Raw genomic sequence first — 16,061 nt, 5'->3', positions numbered from 1 at the left:
ATTTAATTTAATTTAATTTAATTTAATTTAATTTAATGTAATGTAATGTAATTTAATTTAATTTAATTTAATTTAATTTAATTTAATTTAATAAATTTAATTTAATGTGTGTGTTTGCCTGTGTCTCATTTGCATGTAAAGGGACCATGCACAAAACCGAGCGTTCTGAAAAGGGCGGGTTGAGCAGGGTTATTGAGCTACTATGGTGCTTCATCCTTATGGTATTTTGACCAAAGCATGTCACTGACATGTTCATTATGACACCAGGGAACTATTTTAATTGGGGAAATAGGGTATAATATGTCTCCTTTAAAAGGAAAAAACACCAACACAACAAATTACTGTTGTTTTTAAGAAGGGGGAGCAATTTACCAATCGAGGTTTTACGTAGGTGTTTTGACACTCGGAGGCTGCCGTACCAAAACATGAAACGTCATTTTGGAGCGAAAGTTTTCGAAAGACAGGATTCAAATTCAAATCAATGTGTAGCGGTGTTCTCGTCGCAAATACCCGATCCGTTGGTATAATGTCTTGACATTTATTTATTTTTTGAATTAGCGAGACGACAAAGTTACTGTTAAAATGGAAGGACTGGAAATGTCCGCCATGATACCGGCACTTCAGGAGCTAGCTAGGTGAGTAACTCAAGTGTGCTAAACTAAGTTGTTAACAAATAATGTCAGGCTCTTCTCTAAGTGATTAAAAGCCATGTTTTGTGGCGTGCTTCCACAAATACCGTAATATGCTGTTGTTGTTTTCAGTGCCAGCGCTGCTGAGTACGACCAGGCAGTGCAGAAACCCCGACAGATTCTCTGTCAGTTCATTGACAGGATACTGACAGATGTGGATGTCGGTAAGTAGAGGAACTCTGACCATGATTAATGTACACTATAGCCAGTGTTAATATCTTTTGTTAATATCTGATTTACTAGGGGACTGCAACTAGGGCTGCAACGATTATTAGATTAATCGATTATTAAGGATTCTAAAAGGAGTAATAGTTGATTATTTTAACAAGATGAGAGTATAGGTTTTATAATGCCCTTTCATTTTCACATGCTGAATGACAGGAGTGAATAATATAGATTTATTTTGTAAACCTTTCTGAGAAGTTGCTCATCCCCAGACTACATTTACCCATCTCCATCTCTATATTTAACCACCTCCAGTTGCCGATCTTCAGACTACGTTACAGTGACTGATCATTTGTTTGTCCTCTACCAGTTGCTCTGGGTCTGAATAAAAAGTCCACATCAGAGCCAGCCTGTGTGATGCTGCTGGACTTTGTGCAGCATATAGTCAAGTCCTCATCGTTGATGTTCGCCAATCCTGCTTGCCAGCCTGCTGAGTATCCAGACACCACACAGAGCTGCACTGGTAGAACATGCACCTTTTATTATCAGTGATATAAAGATAAATGTCAGAGATGCAAAATGATAAGGAGGATAACAGTGTGTATGTGTTCTTTCTCCTCATCCTTCCTTTGAATCAGACTTCAGTAAATGGGTGGCTGTGCGTTTGCTTCGTGTGGCAGCAGCTCCAGACTGTGATGTCATCCACGGACGGGTCTCTGCTGTGTTGTGCTCTTTACTTCACACACTGAGAGTCAGAGCACCGTTCATCTTCAGCCGTCTCAGTCAGGAACTCATATTTCTGGCCCAGGACCTCAGCGACATCATGTATGCTCATGTTGTCACTCTTGCAGGACAAGGACACTCTCTTGGTGCTCACTCACAGAACCAATGGCCTGTAACACTCCAGCGTTTCAGTATCTCCCCTGGTTGTACCTCCTCATACCTCACTCCTTCTCCTCTTGTACTCTCCTCGCCTGCTGCACTGGAGTCGTTGACTGCTGTGGCGAGTGGTGTTCTCACTGACGCTTTGAGGGGAGTGGTTTCGCGTTGTGACCTCAGTGCAGCCTGGGAAATTGCTTGCTCCATCCTCGCCAATGGCAACACCAGACTGAGAAAGATTTCCATGGTGATGCTGAGAGTACTCATGGAGCTGAGAGGATTTCCTGACATGCAATCCCATGAGTTCTTTGCAGCCTACCTTCACTTGCTGGAAACACACCCGACAGCAAATCCATGCTTAGATGAGAAGCAGTCCTATGAAGGGGAGCTACTACGCCTGACCCGCTGTGTGTTTCAGTTATCTGGTGCCTCTCACACACACTTTGAGCCCATGTACCTCTCACAGATTTTTGAGTGTGTTTGTACTCTTGGAGGAAAATGTGTGAAGTTGGGGACAGAGGTTACTGAATCAATTTGCTTGCTGTTCAGCTTCTTACTATCTATTGCCCCAGTTTATGAGAGTGCTGCATCCTTAAGGAGGCAGCGAGTCACAGACGTCTGCAGGACACTGGCACGCACCGTCGGAACAGAAAATCAAGCTGAAGTATGATCTTGTACTGTAATTATTATTATTATTATCTCTTCTACTGTTAGTCACAACTCTTTAACAAAATCTGTTTTGCATCTGTTTTGCAGTGTGCGGAGGGATTTCTCCAAGCGGCGCTCAAGGCTGAGACTGCTATGGTGATGCAGAAGTTAAGAGATGGAGAAACTGCTGCGAAGAAATCCCGCAAGACTACCACCAGCTCATTTGGCAAATCATCAAAAACGTCAGATTCAGCGTGAGTTCAGGGGTCAGGATTACTGTGCAAACACATAGGCCTCATATCACACATACAATGGTGTGAGGAGGATATTTATTTAATTATTTTCTTGATTGTGTGAAGATTTGTTGAAAAAGCAGTGATGGAGTTAGTTAAGTTATGTTCCTTTTTTTTTAGACAAATAATTTCACTGAATTTTCTGTACAAAATCAGGAAGAATTTAAGAGATGTTGTGTCTCTGTGTCCAAAGTGAGCTGGACATGCGTGTTCAGAGCAACGTGTGGGCTGTGGTTAACGGTCGTCTGGAGGAGTTGCTGAGATTTTTGAACTCGGATTCTAGTGAACCTGAAGCCACACAGACTCTCTCAGCTCTGGGGGGGCTCACCCTCACCCTTCATCTGGCAGCCCTTTGCTCATCACCCACCAGGTAATACACCAACATTTCCATAATATTGTCACTGTCACAGTTTTGCATCACATAGGGCTTATGTCTTACTTTCTCCATGTGTCTTTTTGTGAACAGTCTTTCTCCTCTCCTCTGGGTTTCTACTGAGACTCTGAGCAGAGCTCTAAAAAGCTGTCACTCAGTATTAGAAGGAGACACTCAAACTGTTTCAAACCAGGACTACTTTCAGTCTGCTGTTCAGATGACTGTCAAGGTCCTGGACTCTATCGTGTACCTGACAAGTAAGGATGGACACACATGTAATGTTTTCAGCTCTGAGGCAGCAAAAGCCTAAAGGCACATCAACATTTTGAAGGGAAACGTATACTCATGATCATTCATTTTCACTACCCCTCTGTGTGTGGGAATATAGTGAGCAGAGAATGTGAGGATGGGCTCCTGCAGCGTGTGTGTGCACTGTTATCTCTTCCCTGGGTGTGTGAGAATCAGTCTGCCTCAGCCTACAAGAGATCAGGATTCCCCTCCTGGCTTTCTGCCTTGGCTCAGAAGTTAAGCTTCTGTTATTGTGAGTATTCACATCAGATTATTTGTGATTGTCTGTAGCTGATATCTCCATGTGTGAAATCAGAATGAAAGAATATTAATATTGGATAGCATCCTTTTAACAATCCCTTAAATGAAAGTAATTCTAAGTGTGTTTCCCTCTAGCACCTGAGGTCCAGGTGGACTGTGTGTCACTGCTGGCCATACTACGTCACGGTGTGTGTGAGACATGGCGTGTGTGTGTATTTTCCAAGGCACTGCAGAGTCCGGAAGAGGTGGTGAGAGCGGCTGCAGTTCGTGCCTTCCCTCTTCTTCTTCATCACCTGGGATCTGCACACCACGGCCTCATCAGCAGTATTCTGCTGTATGTTGAAACGCACACACATATTACCCTCATTACTGGATTTATCTTTTGCTGTACAACTTCTTTTCTCTGTGTGTTTTCAGTTCCAAGTTGCAGGACAGGTCGGAACAGGTGAAATCGGAGCTTGCGAGGATCATTGGTCAGCTGAGTTGTGTCCAAGCAGATGTCTCCCTGCTCAGTGACATTCAGGCAGAGTCCACCTGTAATCCCAAAATCCTCTGCCTCCGCCTCAGCCTCACAGCAGAGCATGCTAAGGACAGTTGTCTCCCACTGAAGGCGATGGTTGTCAGGCCATTTCTGCCGTTACTCAGACAGCAAGCTCCAAGTAGTGTCAAACAAGGTAGGACAGGGTTTTCCATTTGACTTTGAAAATAATAAGTTGGCAACAAACTGCATATACTCCAGTACTGTTGTTTGTTTTCAACGTTCTCCAGCTTTTCTAGACGCCTTGCCTCACCTTTGCCAACATGTGAATCTGACTGGTGGGGACAGCGACTCCAGGGCAGTTCTCTGTGCTCTGATTGGTCTAATGGAGGACTCGGATTCAGCTGTCCGAATACATTTCAGTCAATCAGTGCGTTTCCTGCTAACAGAGAGCACCAGAAACTCAGAGCAGAGCTCTCTGAGTGAGGTGGGTGGAGTATGTCCTTAACACTCGTCTACTAAGACCATTATTTTCATATTAAATATACAGTGTGTTTAACTCTGATTGTGTTGTAAAAAGAATGATTTCTCACTCTCCCAGCTCCTGGTTGCGCGTCTTAAAGAAGCGTTCAACAATGCTAAACTCAACAAAGATGATGACCTGCGGAACACTCTCATCCTGACGACTGGGGAGATTGGCAGGTACAGGTTCATGTATAATTTTTACATGTATTACTGGTAGTCGGTTCTCCCATGTTGAATTGGTTTTTTTTTCAAATGTATCTTTCTGTCCATCCCTCTCTTCGTGTGTCAGAGCATCTCAGGGTACTTTGGTGTCATTCTCTTTGTTGCGGTTGCTTCACTGTCTACTGTCCAAGTCGTCGGCAGTGTCTGTAGCTGCTTACACTCAGATCAGAGCTCTGGCTTCTGCCAAAGGAATGAAACTGCAAACCCTCTTCAGTCAGTACAAGAACCCTATTTGCCAGGTATAAAATCTGCTAATATTTTGTTTAATAATTTAAATAAAAGGGAAGATTTTAAATTTCTTGATATTTACAATAGTGAATAATTGTTAAACAAAATGTGCAGGGTAACTGTCTTTTCATGTACATTGTGGACCTCTCTCTTCGTTTCTGCACGTAGTTCCTGGTGGAGTCGCTTCACTCACGGCATGCGTCAGCCCTGCGAAGCACACCTGACCAGAACTCAGAGTCAGCCAATCAGAAAGAGCTGGCACTGGACATCCTCGCTCAGATCGCACATGCTTTTGACTTTCCAGACCTCCACCGCTTCCTCACTGTACGCACAGTCCTGCCCGAAACATAAAATTCTTTTGAATGTTGTCCCTAGCATTTAGGGTTAATGCTTGTCTGTATCCACAGAGGACCCTTCAGGTGCTCCTGCCCTACCTGGCAGCAAAGGCAAGCTCCACAGGATCTTCACTCATCCGAACACTGGCCAATGAGCTGAAGGCCAACAGGAGGGAGATCCTGATCAACAATTTCAAATACATCTTCAGCCATCTGGTCTGCTCCTGCACCAAGGAGGAGCTGGAGAGAGCTTTCCACTACCTGCAGGTAACAATAATAGCACCTTACCTCACTGAAACGTTTGCCTTTCGTGGTAAATACTGATTTATATTGCTTTCCCTGATTTTCTTCAGAGTGAGACAGAGATTGAACTGGGATCTTTGCTAAGGCAAGACTTCCAAGGTCTACACAATGAGCTGCTGCTGCGCCTTGGAGAGCACTACCAGCAGGTCAACACACACAAACTGTGTGCATTCATGTTAGCGACGTATTCTTCAAACGACATACTTGTTCACACACATGTTTCCCTTTGCTATGTGACGTAGGTCTTTAATGGTCTGGCAATCCTGGCCTCCTTTGCATCCAACGATGACCCGTACCAGGGTCCCCGAGACATCACGACCCCAGAGCGCATGGTATGTACCAAATAAAACTGCGAAGATACTGTATTTAGTATATTTTTGAGCAGTTATTTGAATCATTTCAAACTTCATATTAACATTTCCACACCCTTTACAAAGACACTGTTTATTCTCACTTGCAGGCAGACTATCTTCAACCGAAGCTTCTGGGAATTCTTGCCTTTTTCAACATGCAGCTGCTCAGCTCTAGCGCAGGAGAGAAGGACCGCAAAAAGCTGGTGAGTGGTCCACTTCTGAGATCTAATTAAATAACAGCATAGTTAACAGTGTACCTCAATAGTCCCTGACAAGGCACCAGAGGAGGTCAGCATTTTTAGTATGGAGTGTTAATAACACAAATCTTTTTATGTATAGGGTTTTGTATGATGCTAACAGTTTTTTCCTGTGTTGCACAGGCTTTGACAAGTGTGATGGCTCTAATGCGACTGATGGGCTCCAAACACATCAGCTCTGTCAGAGTGAAGATGATGACCACACTCCGCACCGGCCTCCGATACAGAGAGGACTTCCCTCTGCTCTGCTGCCAGTCAGTACCCACACACATTGGCTTCTGTTGCTGCCAAAACTGACAAATAAACGTTTTATTTGTTATTCAAGATAGGCTCAGGAAGGGTTGAACAAATCACGTATCTTTGTCTCATCTGTGTGCGTGGACAGGACGTGGGATGGTTTTGTGAGGAGTGTGGACCCTGCACACCTGGGTCCTCTGCTGAGTCATGTCATTGTAGCTCTCCTCCCCCTGATCCCTCTGCAGCCCAAGGAAACTGCTGCTATTATCCGCTTCCTCATCATGGATAACAGGTAAAACGCTCATAAAGGAAGGTGCTCGCAAAGTTAAACATCAAGCCCCGTGTTTCCTACCGTACAGAAAGTGCACATGCGTCATATCTCTGATTGACTGTAGTCTGTCTGTCACAGGGATGAAGTTAAGGACTACCTCCATGAGATTTACTTTCTACCTGATCATCCTGAGTTACAGGACATCCACAGTGTCCTGCAGGATTACAAGAAGGTCAGTATGGACAAGGATGGTCACAATAACAATTAAGAGTATAATGAAGGCTACAAAACATAAAACATGGCAATAAATGCAGTTGTTAATATTAAATTATACAGTAAATTGTCATGTGTCATGATAAATGTCATCTAGCTGACGGCCAGCAGAAGTGACCTGGTGGCGGAGCTGCAGCTCTCCATGAGAGCCGTCCAACATGAAAATGTTGATGTGAGGATTCATGCTCTCACAAGCCTCAGGGACATGATGCACAGCAATCAGGTAGTTAATCAAGTAGTATAACTTATAACAGCTGTATTCCTCCACATTTGTGTTAAATATGCATTCAATGATGACATTTAATTGTTGTGGACTGCAGGAGTGGCTTCTGAGGCAGGTTTGTGCGAGTGAGGCGGTGGAGCCGGTCATCTCCAGTTTGGTGTCAGTGTTGCTAAAGGGCTGCCAGGACTCGTCCCCAGAGGCCAGACTTCTGTGTGGGGAGTGTCTGGGTGAGCTGGGCGCTGTGGACCCAGGACGCCTGGACTTGTCACACACACTCACACATGGTGACCGCAACACATTTGTGGTAAGCTCGTCCTACAAACAACACTTTCACATTGTCAGATATAGTACGTTAGCAGAGTGTGTCCAGTAGACTTAACAGTACGTGATCACTGAGATACAGCTGGGTTAGCTCCTACTTAACTAGAGGGAGACACTTCTATGAAGTAGTGTTTCTAGATTTTATTTTTTCACAAGTTAAATATGAAGATAGTTTGTCGAATCTCAGTGTTGTCAACTGTGAAATGATTTGAAGTTCATAAGATTAACCAAAAATGGAAAATAAGTGCAGCAGGAAATCAAAAATAAATGTAGATTTCCCTCCATCATAGAGTGGAGTTGAAGATCCCAACTTTGCCTACGACCTGCTCACTGAATTCACCAGAACTTTCCTGGCGTATGCTGACGATGTGAGAGCCCAGGACTCAGCTGCCTATGCAATTCAGGTACACACACACACACACACACACAGTCATGCCTGCACTTCCTTTAATAGCTTTTATTTTGTTTCTTTTTTTTATAATTTTTCCTGCTGATGCTTTTGTGGTGTCTGCAGGAGCTGCTGTCCATCTTTGAATGTCGCGAGGGACGGACAGACTCTCCTGGTCGCCGTCTGTGGAGGAGATTTCCAGAGCACATCCAAGAAATACTGGAACCTCACCTCAACAGCAGGTATTCAGCTTTACACACTTCGTTTTCCCTTCTAATAAATTTTCATTGCCTTCTTCATCTTATATGTTACTTTTTTTCTTACCTTACTTGCTCATTACACTCTTTCCATTTTACCTGCAGATATAAGAGCAGCCAGAAGGAGGTGAACTGGTCTAAGCTGGAGAAACCTGTGTACTTGAGTAACAGAGGCAGCAGGTTCTCTGACTGGTCAGCCACCTGGGCTGGATATCTGATCAGCAAGGTTAGCTTGACTCTCTTTAAGCAGATCAAACTCAAGAGAACTGAATTTAATCTATTTAGTAAAATAATAGCAACTTGTCTGAGGTTTTAGGTGCGGGTTTTTGTCTTCTTCCAGGTGAGACATGGGCTGGCCGGTAAGGTTTTCACCTGCTGTAGTTTCATCATCAAACACGACTACAAGGTCGCGATCTACCTGCTGCCTCATATTCTGCTCTACATGCTGCTGGGTTGCACGCCCGCAGAGCAACAGGAGGTGAGGACACGTCCGTTCACTCACACACGACGACAGGACAACAGGAGCACAAGATGTAGCTGCAGCAATAATAACACCACCTTCTTCCAGGTGACAGAAGAAATGTTGGCCGTACTAACGGAGGGAGACGGAAGAGCGGGCCTGCGAGTGCAGGAGACGGCGTCGAGCCTGTCCCAGCTCAGCATTCAGACGGTGTTCAGCATGTTGTCTCACCTCACACAGTGGAGCCGCCACATCCTCTACTCCAAATCAAAACACAACGGTTAGAGATGCATACACCCAACACACTGACCTCTTTTAAAAGTACACTGTATTTAAAGATAGCTGATATAGTAAAAGAGCTAACAGATACTAATGCTGTTTAAAAGTACATAAACTTTAGTTCCCTTTTAACTTGAGTGAATACCTGTACCATGTAATAGTGCTTACGTACTGAACTTTTGTTCCAGAGAGTGGGGATTATCAGCGTGTGGTGGCCTTCCTGAAGGGTATTCCACAGGACGTTCTGGCCAAGGCTGCGCTCCGGTCCAAAGCGTACACACGCGCTCTCATGCACTTTGAAGCTTACATCCTGGAAAATAAATTGAACATCCAGGACCATCTCACCTTCCTGCAGGTTGGTATGAACATAGAGAACCGAAGATGTTTGATAATGATTACCGTTTTGTTGTATAAGTTGAGAGTGTGTTTTGTTTATTGGTTGCTGCAGACACTGTACGCTGCCATGCATGAACCTGACGGCGTGAGAGGAGTGAACGCCCTGAGGAGGGAGGAGCCGTCATTACGGGAACAGATACTGGAGCACGAGAGCATCGGCCTGCTCCGAGACGCCACCGCCTGCTATGACCGGGCCATACAGTTGGAGTCAGACCAGGTACACACACACATACACACACGGGAGACTTCTTTTGCTTATATATATTAACAAACTTTGTATGATTGCTTATCAGCAATTCTTTGAATTATTTGTCTATTTATTCATTCTCTATCTGCTTTTGATTTTAGATTGGTCACTATCATGGGGTGATGACGTCTATGCTCGGCCTGGGACAGCTGTCCACAGTCATCACTCAAGTTAATGGAGTGCTGGCCAACAAGTAAGATGCACACAAACACATTCAACAATACAGTATGTCTGTTAAAACCCAGTTTTCTTGTCATCTATTGTTCATTTTAGTTTGAGCTTCGATGGCGCAAAGAAGCCATCAAACTGGTTGTGATGTAAGTAGCTTGAGGTGAAGTGAACTGACTGACTGTTGCGTTCACATTTAGGCCCCAGTGGAAGTCGGAGCTTAACACGTACAGAATGGAGGCAGCCTGGAAACTTGGAAAATGGGACCTGCTGGAGGATTACTTGACTTCAGGTGAGAACAATAAACTATTTGAAAATGTCACTTTGAGCTTGTAAAAGGCATTAATTATCATTTCTGTTCACTTTTTCTACAAAAAAACAATAATATATGTCAGTGCAGCGATTCATAATTGTTATGTCTCTACCCTAGACCATCAGTCCAGTACCTGGAGTGTGCGCCTTGGCCAGCTGCTCTTGTCGGCTAAGAAGCAGGATGCTGGGACGTTTTATGAGAAGTTGAAACTTATGAGGAAGGAGCAGGTGGTCCCTCTGTCTGCAGCCAGCTATGAGTGTGGGACCTATCAGAGGGGATACGAGTATATTGTCAGGTTTGGGTTTTTCTATAATTAAAGATCATCTATTTTCAGTGCACTGTCAGTGCCCGGAAGCACTGACTTGTGTATTTGTGTATTTAGGCTCCACATGCTAAGTGAGCTGGAGCACACGTTCACTGAGCTGCAGAAACAGAGGGAAAACTCCACGCCCTGTCTCACTCAGCTGCCTCCCCACTGGGCTGACCGACTGGAGATGACCCAGAATTCCTTTAGGGCCAAAGAGCCAATCCTTGCTCTCCGTCGTGCTCTGCTCAGTCTGGGATCACGGTAAGGATGCACCCAGACATGCATTATAACTTAGACCAAATTTCTCTTCCTTTTCATGTGTGAATTTTTGCTGTGTATTTTAATTAGTCTTTTATGTGAAGTGCTTTACAAGACCGCCAATGACAAATATTAAGCATTTTAACCTAATTAAAAAACAGATAATACATAAAAATGATAATGAAATATTAATTTAAAAATTAAATGAACAATACAAACTACTGCACATACAACAGTAGAAACAGTGACACCTTTATTTTTATGATGTATCAGGAAAGGCCAATTTAAAAAGGTGTGGAAGAGGTGTGCAGAACTAGAAGTTTTTTTATTTATTTAATTATTTCATTTTAAATCAAGTATGCACACACCTGCCTTCAAAACAGTGACATTGCAATATTAATTTCCTTTTTTTTTCTTATTTTAGTTATTTCAGGTTTTTGTTTTTATGATTCAATAAAAGCTACCAAAGCTCCTGACTAAGATGGAAATCTGCACAGGGTCGTTGTCAGTTGCATCCACATCCAGGCCACTTCACAGATCTTGTTCCTGCGTTCACTCTGCAGGTCTGCGTGTCAGGAGCTGGTCGGCGAGTGCTGGCTACAAAGTACCCGAGTGGCCAGAAAGGCAGGACACCACCAGACTGCCTTCAACGCTCTCCTGAACGCAGAGAACACACATCTGGCTGAGCTGGTGACCGAGAAGGCCAAGTGGCTTTGGTCTAAGGTACAAAAAAAAAAAGAACTAAAGCACATTCAAGCAGATTTCTCACTGATAAAGCTTTCTACATGGGTGTCTACTATCAGGGTGATGCACATCAGGCCCTGATCGTCCTGCAAAAAGGTGTGGCTCAGTGTTTCCCTGATGATGAGTCCCTCACAGACCCACGCAGCCTGCAGACCAAGGGCAAGGCCATGCTGCTGGTGGGACGCTTCATGGAGGAGACGGCCAATTTTGAGTCCAACGCCATCATGAAAGTGTACAAGGTAACTGTCGTGTAGAAGGAAGGAACGGACCACAGGGAGAGCAGGAAGCTAAAGGCTCTGATTAAACGTGTTTTTTTTTTTAGGATGTGACAACCCTTCTGCCTGAGTGGGAGGATGGAAACTTCTACTTGGCCAAATACTATGACAAAGTGATGCCAATGGTGACTGACAACAAGATGGAGAAACAGGGAAACCTGATCCGATACATCGTCATGTACTTTGGAAAGTAAGAGGAGAACTGGCTTATTGTGTATTTGCATTCGTAGAATCTAAGAACGTGCTAACTTAAGTTACTTCATCGCCAACTCAATTTGTTGTTGTTTCCCCTCCAGAGCCTTGCATTATGGAAACCAGTACATCTACCAGGCCATGCCTCGCATGCTGTCTCTCTGGTTAGACTTTGGAGCCAAAGTGTGTGAATGTGAGAAAGGTAGGTGGCCAAGTGTATTGTGATAAAGAAGCAATAAAGATTGGATACTTTAGGAGCTACTTATCTACTGGATAAACTAAAGTTTCGCCCTCAAATATCTCCGCTCTCCTCTCAGCTGGGCGAATGGACAGACAGATGAGACAGGAACTGACTAAAATCAACACAGTGGTGACCGAGCACTGTTCTAACCTGGCGCCGTACCAGTTCCTGACTGCTTTCTCACAGCTCATCTCCAGAGTGTGCCACTCTAGTGACGAGGTCTTCAGTGTCCTCATGACAATCGTGGCCAAGGTCTTCCTGGCGTACCCACAACAGGCCATGTGGCTCATGACCGCTGTCTCAAAGGTGTGTGTGTGTGTGAGGGCAAATTCAACTTCAAAGGCCTTTTTCAGGGTATAGACTTAGCTTTAGGGTTAGGTTAAGAATTTTATGACTGCCCTGACTGTCCAAGAATGTGTGTGTGATGTTTTTTTTTTTTCTTATGGAGACCAAAGCCTGGTCATAATGAAGCAGAACGTCATTCCTGAAGAACTGGTTAAGTTTCGGGCTAAGATCTAAATTGTGGTTAGGGTTAAGGTTAGGCTTAGACATTAACTGGTTATGGTCAAGGATAACACTTTGTTATGGCTAAATGAAAGTCTATGCAGTGTCCTAAGAAGAATAGCTGAGCAAACCTGTGTGTGTATATACTATAACAGATCAGTCCCTTAAAAAGTATGTTTTTGTTTTATTATTTGAAAACCACATGTATTTAGTAACCATGTACATAAATTTACCTAAATAGCATTTCTGAAATATGCCAAATCCCTACTGTTTGTTTGTTTTTCAGTCTTCCTACCCCACGCGAAAGAACCGCTGTAATCAGATTCTTAAAAAAGCCATCAGTCTCAAACAGTCTCTGGAGAAATTCATTGGAGACGCCAATAGACTGACTGACAAGCTGCTGGAACTCTGCAACAAACCGGTATTCACACTAAAACACATGCATCGCATATTTATTACAGAAAATGATTCCGTTTGGAATAGAAATGTACTCATAATACAAACCTGTGATTTCTCTCTATGTGGATTATTGTACACAAGCAGTTCACATCATCAAAGCTCACACATAAGTACATTTTATGTACGTCTTATCTCATTTTATGAGATAGGATCATCTCTAACACCTTGGCGGGCAGCCCATGGCCGAGTGGAAGAGAACTGGTCTTGAAACCAGAAAAAGGGTTGGCAGTTTGAGTCCCCTCTGGTCAAGGGCTGGTACCCAATCCCCATTGCTCATTGTCTAAATTGACCCTAGCCACAGCCACATCCAGTGAACTCCTAGTGCAGTCCCCAAGCCAAGATAAATGGGAGGGTTACGTCAGGAAGAGTCAAATATACGTATCATCTGCTGTGGCGGTGCCTAGAGAGCCGAAAGACGTAACAAAAGTTCAAAGTAACTTGTTTTTGATTGTGTTGTCCAGGTGGACGGTAACAGCACCACCCTCAGCATGAGCGTTCACTTCAAGCAGCTCAAACGCCTGGTGGAGGAGCCGACCTTCAGCCAGATTCTGATCCCGCTGCAGTCGGTGCTCATTCCCACACTGCCCTGTACAGGAGGGGCAAACACGCAGCACGACGCCTTCCCTGGACACTGGGCCTACTTGGATGGTTTTGATGATATTGTAAGAGAAAGAGAGGAAGGGTGTTGGATATTATAATTTGAAATAAATATTTTGGTTGGAAATATAGCTAGCAAAAACACATTTTACATGGTTTGTGCCTCACAACTCTTGGCTTGATTCTGTGTGTGTAGGTGGAGATTTTGGCCTCCTTACAAAAGCCTAAGAAGATAAATCTGAAGGGTTCGGATGGGAGAAGCTACACAATGATGTGTAAACCCAAAGATGACCTGAGGAAGGACTGCAGGCTCATGGAGTTCAACTGCCTCATCAACAAGGTGTGTATGGTTTTTTTACTCCCAAGTGATATCATTTATCCTGCGTAATATTATTTTTTATTAATTTGTGATTTATTTATGATTGTAGATCATAATATTTTTTTCTTGTATATTAGTAACTAAAGAAAAATTACAATAATAAACTGTTAAAAACATAAATATTTATTTGTGAATATGAATGAAAATTTTAAAGATTCATATGAAAGACAAAAATCCAAAGCAGCAGGGTATTCTTGTGTTTGTGTAGTGTCTCCGTAAAGATGCCGAGTCAAGGCGGAGGGAGCTGCATATTCGTACCTACGCTGTGATTCCCCTCAATGAGGAGTGCGGCATCATCGAGTGGGTCAACAACACGGCCGGACTTCGACACATTCTTACCAGGCTGTATAAAGAAAGAGGTACTCATAGTAAAGCCCAACAATAACAAGGTGGATATAAACAAAGTTATGAGATGATATAGTTTGTTCATATTCATGTGTGTTTTCAGGTGTCAACTTGTCAGGTAAAGAGCTTAGGAAGCTCATTCTTCCAAAGACAGCTCCCTTTGAGGAGAAGCTACGGATTCACAAGGAGGTTCTATGTGCTCGACACCTCCCTGTATTCCATGAGTGGTTTCTCCGGACCTTTCCTGATCCCACATCATGGTACACCCTACAATTATTCTCTTACCAGCAATGTCTGAAATGCTATTTTTGGTGCTTTTTAGGGGATCCGCTTTGTGTCTTGTTTGGTGTATAAAATCATGGTGTAACTTCTGATGTTTACAGGTACAGCAGCCGCTCTGCGTACTGCCGCTCCACTGCTGTCATGTCGATGGTTGGCTACATCCTGGGTTTGGGAGATCGCCACGGAGAAAATATCCTCTTTGACTCTTTCACTGGGGAATGTGTTCACGTCGACTTCAACTGCCTCTTTAACAAGGTTTGTGTGTGGATTCATTTTTATGAAAATGTTGTTATCGTGATGTATTTATCTTAAACATTTACTCATAAAAAAGTAGACATTGTTTTGCATTTATATGAATGCCTGACATTTCGTGCTCCTTCTGTCCCTCCCACTAGGGGGAGACATTTGATGTCCCTGAAGTGGTTCCCTTCCGTCTGACCCAAAACATGGTCCATGCTATGGGACCCATGGGCACTGAAGGCCTCTTCAGACAAGCCTGCGAGGTCACACTGAGACTGATGAGAGACCAGAGGGAGCCACTCACAAGGTTGATTGTTTTTCTCTTTTTTTAAGCAACAATATAGTAGGTTCAGCATCATAATGCAATTAATGTTTTTCTGTTTTACTTGGCACTTAATAGACAGTTAAACTGTATGTGTATTGTCTTTTAATTCTGACTTTAAGTGTGCTGAAGACCTTCCTTCATGACCCTCTGGTGGAGTGGAGCAAACAAGCCAAAGGACTTTCCAAAACTCAAGCCAGTGAGACTGGCGAGATAGTGAATGAGAAGGTATATAAATAGATCTACATTTACTGCAAAAAGCCAGTCCATAGTCCATAAATATTCAGTTTTTTGGTGTAAGCTGCACTGTATCTTCTCATGTTTCCCCCTCTGTTCCTACCAGGCTAAAACACATGTGTGCGACATCGAGCAGCGTCTGCAGGGAGTCATAAAGAGCAGGAACAAAGTGCTGGGTCTGCCTCTGTCTATAGAAGGACATGTCCACTACCTCATACAGGAAGCTACAGATGACAAACTGCTGTGTCAGATGTATCTGGGCTGGGGGCCTTACTTATAAAACACACCTATGATTACAAAATGGGACAACAGCACTGTAAAGACAGTTCAGGGGAAGTGCAAAAATATTCCTCGTGTTAAATTCCCTTTGTATTATAATTTTCTGCTTCTGTTGTTTTCCATTGATATTTTAAGTGTTCCTATTTTCTGGAAACGAAGGACATTTGTTGCATTGCTGTACATTCTCCTGTAATAAATTGTGTGGTTTAAGTGTCTGTCAGAAGGGTGTCCTTTAATCTCTTAACTGTCCTTAGACTCACTGAAGCAGAC

General features: G+C 43.5%; 1 protein-coding gene across 2 annotated transcripts; it reads left to right on the top strand.

Annotated features, from left to right (window-relative positions):
- The first annotated feature begins 445 nt into the window (after positions 1 to 445).
- Positions 446 to 16,006, top strand: atr (ATR serine/threonine kinase). Of its 2 annotated transcripts, none has more exons than XM_058615126.1 (48): positions 446 to 635; positions 762 to 853; positions 1,225 to 1,377; positions 1,493 to 2,397; positions 2,490 to 2,635; positions 2,868 to 3,044; positions 3,141 to 3,304; positions 3,436 to 3,588; positions 3,732 to 3,930; positions 4,014 to 4,270; positions 4,365 to 4,561; positions 4,676 to 4,776; positions 4,889 to 5,060; positions 5,218 to 5,373; positions 5,457 to 5,651; positions 5,738 to 5,833; positions 5,930 to 6,019; positions 6,148 to 6,243; positions 6,421 to 6,551; positions 6,683 to 6,826; positions 6,944 to 7,037; positions 7,176 to 7,301; positions 7,399 to 7,605; positions 7,913 to 8,026; positions 8,137 to 8,252; positions 8,373 to 8,493; positions 8,608 to 8,745; positions 8,836 to 9,007; positions 9,195 to 9,361; positions 9,455 to 9,619; positions 9,751 to 9,842; positions 10,018 to 10,109; positions 10,248 to 10,425; positions 10,513 to 10,698; positions 11,259 to 11,418; positions 11,499 to 11,678; positions 11,762 to 11,904; positions 12,011 to 12,108; positions 12,224 to 12,453; positions 12,938 to 13,072; positions 13,572 to 13,772; positions 13,904 to 14,047; positions 14,295 to 14,445; positions 14,535 to 14,691; positions 14,815 to 14,968; positions 15,109 to 15,260; positions 15,398 to 15,503; positions 15,619 to 16,006. In XM_058615126.1, exons 1-48 carry the CDS (start codon positions 583 to 585, stop codon positions 15,790 to 15,792), a joined length of 7,830 nt encoding a protein of 2,609 aa, XP_058471109.1. In that variant the 5' UTR covers positions 446 to 582; the 3' UTR covers positions 15,793 to 16,006. The 2 variants fall into 2 exon arrangements, with proteins under 2 accessions (XP_058471109.1, XP_058471108.1); XM_058615125.1 differs by having other exon boundaries at positions 8,584 to 8,745.
- Positions 16,007 to 16,061: the final 55 nt, after the last annotated feature.

This window comes from Solea solea, chromosome 18, assembly GCF_958295425.1.
Source record: "Solea solea chromosome 18, fSolSol10.1, whole genome shotgun sequence".
In the NCBI taxonomy this organism is placed as follows: Eukaryota; Metazoa; Chordata; class Actinopteri; order Pleuronectiformes; family Soleidae; genus Solea; species Solea solea.
Note: the sequence above shows the minus strand (reverse complement) of the source record. Positions and strands in the feature narration are given on the sequence as shown.

Coding starts and splice junctions, on each gene's coding strand:
- atr (XM_058615125.1), top strand. CDS start 583: ATGGAAGGACTGGAAATGTCCGCCATGATACCGGCACTTCAGGAGCTA. Junction 3,589..3,731: donor GAAGTTAAGCTTCTGTTATT/GTGAGTATTCAC, acceptor GTTTCCCTCTAG/CACCTGAGGTCCAGGTGGAC. Junction 9,008..9,194: donor CTCCAAATCAAAACACAACG/GTTAGAGATGCA, acceptor CTTTTGTTCCAG/AGAGTGGGGATTATCAGCGT.